The following is an 11,129-nucleotide window of genomic DNA, read 5'->3' on the forward strand; positions in this document are numbered from 1 at the left end:
ACTCCTAGAAAAATGGGTGTTAGAAAACGGGCTGCCTGTTAACTGTTGACAACTAGAACTATTACGCACCAAAAAGCTCCTGTTGTAGCTTTTTAATATCTAAGCAAGGTCATGCTGTTCTAGTTATATAACTGTTTAAGCAGTACTTTGACAAGATACAAGTAGTGTATTTAAGTGGTATCAAAGTAATATGTATTATTAAGACATAATTTAGGTGACTGTTCCCTGAAACTTGGCAAAGACTAGGGACAGAGATTAGCATTAAATTTTCAGCTAGTTTGGCTGAGGAATCCAAATATCTTCCCAAAAGAAAAATGCCACAAAATCACAAGGATGGTTTTAATCCTAGCTATGCTTTTGCTGGAATTATATCATGTGACATTGACAGGATTTTGTAGGTGATTTCAAATATTTCCCTGTTTTTCTACAAAACTGCTGATCTCTGACAGTAAGGGAAATCACTCAGCGACTATATGCCCTTACTAGGCAGTTTTTGATGCATCAAATCCTTGTGCCAATGTCCACTTATCCACTGGGTCTCCACAAGGTACCCACTGTGTTGTTCCTGTGCCCAAGTCAGGTAATAATCACTGCTGCAGAACCTTAAGAGCTGAGTTTATGTGACCAGTGAAGAAAGAGGAGGTCTTCTTTTCACGCACAGGAGACCCAAAGGGATCTTTCCCCTGAGCTAGTATTCATGGCTAATTATTTCACCTAATTCAAGCTATATATATAAAAAAAAAGTTTTTTGGAGACTAGCTGGGGACAGCACTGCTAAGAGATCCAAATCTACCCTGGTTATCTAATAGCAGCTAATATGATACAGCTGCTGTATAACATTTCGGGAAGGCAGCATTCTTGGAAGTGTTACAAAAGCTCCACCAGCTGCTAACGGATATGGAGGAAGAATTTTCACACTTCATTTTTATTAGTCTGACTTACACTTGTGACCTGAATACCAGCTAACTGATTTAGCATTTACCAGATACCATCCAAGGATCTGAAAGTATTTTATCCCAAGCCTCTCTGCTGCATCACTGAGACTGCACTGCTATACATTTTTCAATAGATTTTTGCTTCAGTATAGCTAGTACAGCTTGTTATCCTTTGGTCTATTTTAGAAATGGGAAAACTAAAGCAATTGTTCCTTGAAGCAAGATTTTTACAGTTATAATCACATTGTACATATGCTAATGCAAAGAGATAAATACTCAGGTAAATGACTTGCTAAAGTCTAAAAGAGAATTATGATAGAACTAATGTCTCAAAATTCTGTAATTGAGGCAGAGCTGGATATTAGTCAATAACCATTAAACTTAGTATATATGACAACAGCTGTACTGAAACAGAACACATTATCATGTGGCCAAGTTCCCACCTCCCTTGCGCTTCCAATGCAAAGTACTTCACTTAACCCACACTTATATCTGAAGCCAAGACTATGTCAACAGATGGCTCACTTTTAAGAGAGGGCATATAACTGCAGCAAAGACTCTACAAAACTGTTGCAATGAAATATACTTGGAAGAAGTACTAATTTAAAATACCTCTGCCAAACCACATTAGACTCATCAGCTAAGGTTCTCAAGTGAGAGCTATAAATGGGTTATTCCCAAATGATTCCTATGGCAGAGTGAATTCCTACCTGTCAATGTTAACAAACCGTAGTCCAGTCTCCTAACTTCATTCCATAGGGTTAATGCTGCAAATACCAATCTAATTCATGCAAGAGTTTCCCTTCTTGTTCTGGTCATTTCCAAGTTCCTACACTGCTTAATATTTTGATTGCTATTCTGGCTCCCTGAAAAGGCTTGGCTCTCACCCTGCTATATAAGAACAGTATGAGGTTATCAGATATTAAATATTAAATTACCAAATCCTTATGTAATAATACAGCATTTTTTTCTATTTTTATAATAACTAAGAGTTATGAAATAAATTAGATAACAAGTAAAGATGATAAATTAAGACTCATAATAATAAGAGTTAACTGTGTATTACTTCATTTTGCACACACACACCCCCACACACACCCCTGTTAATTTTGGTAAAATATCCTATGAAAAATTAAACGCATACAATGCAAGTCTTGAAATTTTATTTCAAAAGGTTTACTTTAGGGCTGGAGGAATTTTACATTGCTTCTCTGATGCCAGAAGTGAGGGGAAACTCCCTGTACCACTTTAAGTTTAGATTGTTCCACACCAAATTTAGATTTGTTTGGCTGAGCAGAGGACTTTTCAAACCTAATGTAAATCAAAAAATTTGTGCAAGTTATAACCAGGCTGTTAACTGTCATGCTTAAAATACTGTCAAACTGAGTTCTAGCTGGTGACGTCTATTATGAAACATAACACTAATGTAATCTAAGCCTGAGCAGATGATGTTTATCTTTTAATTTCATTTTAAGCAGGTTAGGAAATCTTTTATATTTTTTTTTTCTTTGGGAAAGGAACAACGGTATACAATAAATATTTTGTGGAATTTTTACTGTGCAACTTAAATTCTGTTTCCCAAACAAAAACGTGTGATTTATGGCAAAATAGCATAACAATGAAAGGACTTAACACAGTGGATGGTATTCAGTGTTCCTAATTCTTGGAAAAGCAAGTCTGGCAGATTATGATTTAAGGAATTACTAAATCCCCTCAATATTCAAATACCTGAGCTTTTCAGTACAGTTAATTGCACTGATTAAATCAGCATTTGGCAGAACTGACCCCATTTATGTCATCTTTCAACAGAAACTTGCTTTCAACACCTTACTTTCAAAACAAATATTTGTTAGAATGCAGTGAAACCATATTTTAAGCTTTTTGTCAGTAGTCATCAACAGATTCAATCTGTAACTTTGGATCATTCAATAATAGGTCCATTTTTCCAAGTCAGTATTTGAAAGATGTATCAGCTACTTACCAGTAAGGAGATAGCTCCAAACAAATAATTTTTACATTTAAAGTTGCCTAAACACTTTTTCAGAAAAAATTATGGGGCGATAGTGGAAATAAACTTCCTATTATTTCTATATTATCTTATTATATTATTCCTATATTATACTATATTAAGTAATATAATCTCTTCCATGTTAGAAACAAGACAAGTGTTCACATCTATATTTATCACTCATTTCTGAAGAAGTCCCTCAACTTCAAGGAAAGACTGGTTGGCAGTTGAGGAAAGGTCAGTGACAGCTGACTATGTTAGTGACAACAGACAAGAGAAAAGAAAAAGCTACCCTAGGTTACCAACCTCTCGTACTCTTTGTAACAAATACCCAGAAAAACCTGAATTCTGTGTCACTTCACGGAGTCAGAAATGACAGATGAGATTAGCAGGGAGGCATTACAAGTCACTGTGGGTGACTTATTTCAAAGTAGTTCATGGTCTCAGTCCAGTTCCACTAAAACATTGTTCTATCATTATGTATGTTTTTGTTGACCATATAACTGGTTAAATTATTTTATGACAGTGTAATACCACTGTCATATACCAGTGTAATACCCACCACTGCACCCCCCCCCTTTTTTTTTTTCTTGACAAAGTGGAGGAGGCTTTGTGGAAAGCAGAGCAGCCCAAAGGCTCACATTAGATATCCACAGACTGCTTGTGATATTTTCATGATCCACTGCAGCAGAGATCCTCATTGCTTTATATAATATAAAAGATAAACTTTCTTATTGCCCCTTTTCACTCCTGGCATACCTCTTAATACAGGGCATTGTGCAAAAGTCTCCACCATCCAATCGATGTTTCCCATACAATGCTTGTATAGAAGGGAATTATCGTCCATTTAGCTACTGCTCTTACACTCCCTGTATGAATTATATAACTCTAACAGAGCTTAGATATGCTTCTTTTAAATACTCTGCATCTTTTGAGTAGTGATAGTAATGTAATTCAGATGTATCACTGAAGATTACCTAACAACAACTAGTTATTTATAGTGACCTCCTTTCATGGATCAAATGATATTATCCAAGGCATCAGTCAAGGTTATGCATATATACCTGACTTAGTTCAGCACAGTGGTGAAATTCCCTGCATGTAGAAAGAAAGAGAGCAAATTTGGAGACCAGATTTTGAACCTACGCATCCTATTTTTCAAGAACATTTTGTAAGACAGCATAGTTCCTAATTCTGATTGAGTGCTGACAGGACCTCTGTGTGTAGCCTAATGCAGACGTACTTTTCTTTTCAACTTTACAAGATAATTTTTGGCATTGAAATATAGTATGCTATTTTAAATGATTCTAAATGTGAAGAGCAGTAAACAATATAATCATATGCTCAATATTGTAACGTGTTCTTGTAATTACTTATATATTTAAATGAATGAAATAAGGGACTGGAGCATACAGTGGGACTACATAACCAAACATTTAGAAGAGGTTTGAGGAAKGCTACTACTACTAATGTAACTGAAGTAGTGGTCATAGGAAAAAAATGGGCCTATTATTTGATCACAGAAAGGTGATCACAGAATGCCCAGTGGCCCAAAGCAATACAGGTGTGAAAAGGCACGTGACGACAGTGACTGCTATGAAAGAAGTCTTAAAAAAAGAGGGGAGAGGGAAAAATGAATGTTACCTAATTACCTCAGGGAGGTAAATTCTAGGGAAGGAAGATTAGTAAAAACAACCAACCAACTCCCCCTTCTTCTCCCCCACATCAATATTGGTAAAATGTATATAAAGTAGTTGTGAATAAATTCAGGATGAAAATTAGAGAGTTTCCATATAGAGATGTTCTTGAACGGCCTCCAAAATAAATGATGGGGATAGGAATATAAATTGCATCTCACAACTATGATACTCTTTTGAATAATAAATAGTGGCAGAAGACAAGATGCAGTGATCTTGGTTTGTCTTTTTTTTTTTCTTTCCTTTTTTTTTTTTAAACAGAATGTATAAGTGCTATGCAACTTGTGAAGATAGAATTTTGATAAATTTGCTTCATAGATTTGGAAAACAGATTTGAAGAAAACACGTATTTGCTGTGAAGAAATAGACAGGGGCGGGAAATCATTATTAGTTTCTGGTAACCATATATTGATAAAAATCAAACTTTAAAATTTTGCAAGATAAACAACTAGACATAATGTAGCCAATGTTGTCTCAAGAAATTTAATATCAGTCTGTAGGAAGGAATTTTCTTCAAAATAAAATGTGAAATAATTTTACAGCATTTAAATTTAAAAGAAACTTATCTTCAATTGCTTCATTAATAAATCTATATGGATATAAATAATCTGATCTACTTATTTAAATATGAGGCTGACATTTATCATTTCCAGTTACAGTTTAGCTATTACAAGCATATTAGAAGTTACTATGCTAGAGTCACTTTTTGTCCTGGTCTGAACGTTGAACCAACTTGTCCTTTCCTCTTCTTGAGATTCTGAAAATTTTCATACCTGGAAATGGAAAAAGATATTAGCATATTATGAAACACCTTTGTTTGCAAAGGCCTCTTCAGATACACATTAATGCAACACAGAACTGCATATTCTCACTGAAAGGAAGACTGCATGTCTCCTAACACCAGATGATCACTGGGGCTAAAAACCTGAGAGAGTTTCATCCACTAATTTAATCCAGAGTGTTTTCTGCTCTGTTTTCTTGGGGGGGGGAAGAGAGGGAGTAGGGTGGAGAGGACATGGTGATATAGACTCCCGGGAAGCATGTCTAGTTCTCCTCCTTTCCTGTCCCTTCCTTCTTTCCCCTGCTGTAAGAAGTACTTATCAGCTGAGGAAGACCACTCCTTAACACTCTTCCTGTCCAAAGCACAAGCTGGTGAGATCACAGAACATCCTGATGCCAGCTTCCAATTTTTTCACTCCAGTCATTTTGGAATCTAAGGAGATACGTTCTTCTTTTCCGTAACAGTATGACCATGCTTTTGCAGATTACTTTTGTATTTTTTGGGGAACATGTACTGAGGACTCAAAAACAACGGGCCTTTTCCTCAAACACAGTACTACAATGGCCACTGCTGAGAGTCAAAAAACAGCAATTTGAAAATCCCAAGGACCACTACACTATGGCAGTAGGCAGGACCTGGCATTAAGACTTAGAGAATCAACTAAAACAAATTACAATAACTTTGTGAAGCTAAATCTATTTAGTTAACACAATAACGAGAAGGCCACATAGTCAAACTAGCCATTGCAGATTTCATAACCTGAAGTCACAGATACTGGGGAAGATAAGTACAATTTCCTTCATCTTTAAACCTTTCAGAGGGAAGTATGAGAAGCTTGTGGGTGCCAGGAACATTCTCAAAAGCCATAGCAAGCGGTGTTTGTCAGGAGACAAATACTATATATACACCAAACAAGAACACTGATCATCTAAAGAACAATGCAGTATTCATATGAGAAACAGACTAAATTAAACAGTTACTTTAAGCTACTGTAGAGAGTACTGACAATAGCTATGTGACATAAGCTAAGCCTGTTGCTACCCTGGATTTGTCTTCATTAACTTCTGCCTTATGAATGACAGTTATTTTCATGTTTGAAGATCTACTGTGCCTTTGAGAAAAATACACATCTTCCCTTAGCAACCGCGGAAATCTCCTCCTAGTTTATTTTTATATAGAGAGTATTAACACAAAATAGTCTAAATGAAGGTATAGCTTAACTTTACAAAGCAGTCAGCAAGATCAGGAATATTCTGTAATTGTTTCTTTGTGCTCTCCTGCCTCTCTCTTGTCCATTTACCCTAAGGGCTGTTTGGGATAGGAACCCCCCCCCCCCCCCCCCATCTTTTACTGGTATAGCTCATAACAGTGCAGTTGTGTGCTGCTCTGTGATAAGGATCCTACACTGACAAAAACAATAAAACACAATGTATTGGTAAAATATTCTTCCCTTCCCAGTATTTAACTTAGTATTTCTGAAAAAAAATTGCCATCAAGAGCTATTCAACTCCTCTACCATTCCCAGCCTAAGGAGTAATCTCCACTGAATCCACATCTCCACTGAATCCACAATTGCTAAAAATTTTTATACTTACAGCTCAGTAAAATTCTTCCAGTCACCTTGGCTAATGGATGGTCTTATGCTCTCAAGGGCAGTCATCAGATGGGATTGGGTAATAATTAAAGTGTTCTTTGTGAGCACCAACTGATTAAGGGTGCTGTCCTCCTTGAAAACAGAGCCATGAACAGACAACAAAAAAATTACCATGAGAAAAAAAAGACAGTGACATGAATATCAGTAACTTTGGAACTCTTCCATTATGTGTATCATAAAATGTATTATAAATACAATCACAGCTTTCACCTCACCCCAATATGAATAATATAGAAATAACCTTTTTTTAATTACATGAATGTTAACATCTGGCTTATTTCCTCAGACTAGGTATCAATTATCTTTGCTACTTTTGTTATGTTTTATTTAATGTTATTGCAGAAATAAGATACCAAGAAATGTGGGGAAACAATAGAAAAGTGTTAAGATTAAGTAATATGAAAAAACTGCCGTACTCCATTCTTGCTTCTGTAATTGGCTTTGACAGCATTGATTTCTGTCCTCAGGTGCTCTGTTTGCTCCTGGTTATTTTCCTGGGAGCCTTCTTGAGAAGCTGTTCTAAGCACTGAAGGTTGTGATGATGCTGTGTCTCTTTGACTCATGCTGGTTAAATCATGAGTTATGGAGTTTGGTCCAGACAGACACAGAGAGCTCTAAATTGACAAGATGGAGAAATACATTAACTCATTATGGATCCAAAAGAGCGACTCCAAAGGGGCACTCCAGATTTGGCTCACTTTGTATACAAACTTAATTCAGTATAAGCTTGCTCCCACCAGAGTATGTTCTCTTAAAAATATGCCATATACATACCTTTTTGAGGCAAGTTTTAGGTTAATTTACCAAGGTAGTGGGGAAAATAAAATTTTGAAAATAAAGTATTCCATCTTTGGGAAAAAAACTAGATATTTATGCAATGGCCTATCTCAAAAAGAATAAAGGTCTTTTAAGTCTTTTTTTTTTTTTCCATATGAAAATCAGTGGTTCTGAAATCTGGAAAAGTTTATGTAGTTAGCTTCAGAATGACTCATAATTTAAATATTCATCATCTGCAAGTTCTCTGTGCACTTGATAAAATATGCAACTTTCAAGTTCAACAACTTCAACAGATCAAAGTCTCTGTAACCTTGCTGAAGAACTTTGTTAACGTGAAGTCTCTAAAGATACATTAATGAAACACTGTCCTCAATAATGCAAGATAAAACATATAAAAGCACCTTACAAGACTTAGCAGTCAGTAGTTAGTTTTCCAATGTCAAGATGTTATTTTTGGCTTTAAGAATCCATGCAAGCCAGTTTTGAAAACAGGATTCTAACACCCTTGATAAGTACTTGTAATTAATTCAAGTTCTAAAACAGATCTAAAACATATGTCACATGGATCACATGCAAGCTATGAAGTCACCTGTTCACTGTCAGCAGCCCAGAGGCAGCGTTCTCTGTTTAGCTTACCTGGCAGCTGGGAGAGACTAGCTGGTCACTGCGGGGGTGCTGGCCAGCCAGGCAGCACACACTCATCTCCAGACCAGCCACAGAACATGCTGGTTTCTGTGCAGTGTAATTCCACAACAGAAATCGTGCTTCTTAAGAGCAATAATGGTAGCTAAGAGTGTTTTGGTGTTGTTGACACAATCACTTGGTCACAGATTATTCCAGTAACACACAGTCTACTGGAAACTGAAAGATGTTTGTTGATTCTTAGTATTATGGCTTACTTTTAGAGAACTGATACTGACTGTTCAGTAATAAAACTTTTTTAATAAAACAAACAAAAACTGTTTTACTAATAAGCTTTGGAAGGGAACAAGCCATTAGATCAGACAATAAGATCCAGTAAGGATATAGTTTGCTTGATTATGAAGTATTAAGCAGTATTTTTGGATTTTAATGTAAAAGTCCTGTACAGTTGTAGAGAAGTCCATATATTTTGTTAGAGAACATTCTGACCTCTTCATCCCTACCTTAGCCCACAAGGTATAGAATGAAGACAGTTTGAATGACAAAGCAGACATAACTGTATTTATAAATCCATACGACTTGCCTACTTCAGTTTTTCTGCTTCTCAACTGATACTACAGCATTTAGAAAATTCAAAATATTTTCTTCCCTACCATGAAAGTTTTGAAATAAATACATGTTACATAAAGAAGAGATTAATATACCAGTTCTGAAGGAGTTCCATTTCCTAGCTCTGATTCATAAGAGCTTCCAAAATAAAGACGATACATGTTAGACCTTGAATCTTCATGAAGCAACTCAGACATGTCTAGAGAAATAAGAGATTGCTCTAGCCCTGCTTCTCCATCTATTGCTGAATCATCTGAGCCACTGCTGTGATTTAGAAAAACCATGGAAGAGAGACTGGCGTCACTGTCAGAACTAGAACCAAAATCCTGTGACAGAGTAAGAACAGAACATTAGAGGTGTTAACTAATTGCATTGTGAAATACCTTAAAATATTTCACGTATAACTCAAATGAAAACATCTATTTTGCAGTTGATTCTAGCAATCCTTCCTTCTCTGAAAAAAGATTGCCAAATATTTTGCTGAGAAAATCCAATATCTTTAAGCAGAACTTTCTGTCTTCATGGTAGAGCAATAATTTGGGGAGATAATCTTAAAGTTTTATTTATTTGCTGCGAACTGTCTCACTCACTAAGTAACAATGAGTGTTAAGAAATTCCATGCATGTTTTCCGTTGTAGAACCATATCACTTCTGGCTGGACCATTCCCTACCAAGTAATTTAATATCTTGTGTAAGGTGTGGTGAGTCTGCTTTTACAGTGCTTAATTGCTGTACACATCTTTAGTCATGGTCAACACATTTAAGGTGCTGATATGAAAACACCAATTGTTGCTTTAGACAATGGTCTCCTCTAAATGAGAGATAATCATCAGGTGTTCCTACAACTATTTACTTAGGTCAGCAATACAGCATTTGGAAACAATGTCATATGAAGGCACACAAAAACTGGTAGCAGTGTAAGGACAGATTGGACACACTGAACTGTCCTCTTTGCCTGCACCTGAGAGATGAACCTTTAATAGTCTATTCCCATCCCCTAATTTCATATTCTCCTTGTGCTGATGCTACAGTAGAGGCATGGTTGGGGGAGATATGCTGGAGCTGCCACCCAGCACTAAGAGGTGCATCCCCAGGGCCCCATGCCTTGGCAACTGCAGGGACAAAATGGAGCTGAGAGGCTGGCCCAGTCCTTCCCTTTGCCTGGCCCCTTCCCAGTTAGAACCAAAGACAGGTATTGACAGGGTGAGGGGAGGTGGCTGAAGAGAGGAAAAGGAAAGGAGCCTGTTGGTCACAAGAGAGGTATGAACCAAAGGTGGGATTATGTACCTCAGACATGGGGGTATTAGCTGGTGCCTGGGAGACAAGCCAGAGCAGGCCTTGTAAGATACCACCAATCTCCCTCCACTTCTCTCCTGACCTCAGTTCACACTCAGTCTGCTGGAACAACTCCATAAAAGCCACTGATCTCCTCCCTCCTCCACCCTCAAAACATGTCACCTCAAAATTGAATTAGCTAGCTGCTCCTAAAAACTTTGAGGGGGATCCTTCCTATTGATCCTCAAGATATTTTCATACAAAAGTCACATAGGGATCTGTCTTGCCAGTCATTCCTTGCAACAATGATAAATAGGTTTAGCTAAAATAAATCTATTTAACATTAAATACTATTCATAAAATGACAAAAACTGTATTTAAGAAGCATTAAACTAATTTTTTAACAGTATTCTCATATTAACCTGTAAACATATAGTAAGATTTTAATCCTCTGTATAGAAATATAGAAAATCTTATTAAAGGTAATTTTGCTAAAAAGCTATGGGTAAAAATCAATCCTTTCAAACATATCAATGTCAAAACAAAAAGAAGAGACATCTTCTTACCTGTGGTAAGCCTGAACCCAAACTAGTATGTACAGCCTCTAACTGGGCATTATACAATAAGGCTTTCAGGTCAGCCCCTGTGAAGTGTTCCGTTTTTGCTGCCAAATACTGAAAGTCCACATCATTTGCCAAAGACAGAGAATGACTGAGAGCTTTCAAGATTTCGTAACGTGACGTCTGTAAGA

The 11,129-nt window shown here is 36.6% G+C and overlaps 1 protein-coding gene across 4 annotated transcripts in view; it reads right to left on the reverse strand.

Moving 5' to 3' along the window:
- Positions 1-5,107: 5,107 nt before the first annotated feature.
- PEX1 (peroxisomal biogenesis factor 1) overlaps positions 5,108-11,129 on the reverse strand; it is a 33,477-nt gene continuing 27,455 nt past the window's right edge. For 2 of the 4 annotated variants that reach the window (XM_026065373.1, XM_026065372.1), the window contains exons 20-24: positions 10,945-11,121; positions 9,199-9,429; positions 7,492-7,689; positions 7,017-7,147; positions 5,108-5,413 (exon numbers count right to left, since the gene is read on the reverse strand). In XM_026065373.1, coding sequence (XP_025921158.1) covers positions 5,329-5,413; positions 7,017-7,147; positions 7,492-7,689; positions 9,199-9,429; positions 10,945-11,121 — 822 coding nt within the window. In that variant the 3' untranslated portion in view covers positions 5,108-5,328. Of the gene's footprint in view, positions 5,414-7,016; positions 7,148-7,491; positions 7,690-8,488; positions 8,714-9,198; positions 9,430-10,944; positions 11,122-11,129 lie in introns of those variants that run through there. The other 2 variants (XR_003253422.1, XM_026065375.1) reach the window with 2 other exon arrangements.

Source organism: Apteryx rowi, unplaced genomic scaffold, assembly GCF_003343035.1.
Source record: "Apteryx rowi isolate R43461 unplaced genomic scaffold, aptRow1 scaffold_226, whole genome shotgun sequence".
Taxonomy (NCBI): Eukaryota; Metazoa; Chordata; class Aves; order Apterygiformes; family Apterygidae; genus Apteryx; species Apteryx rowi.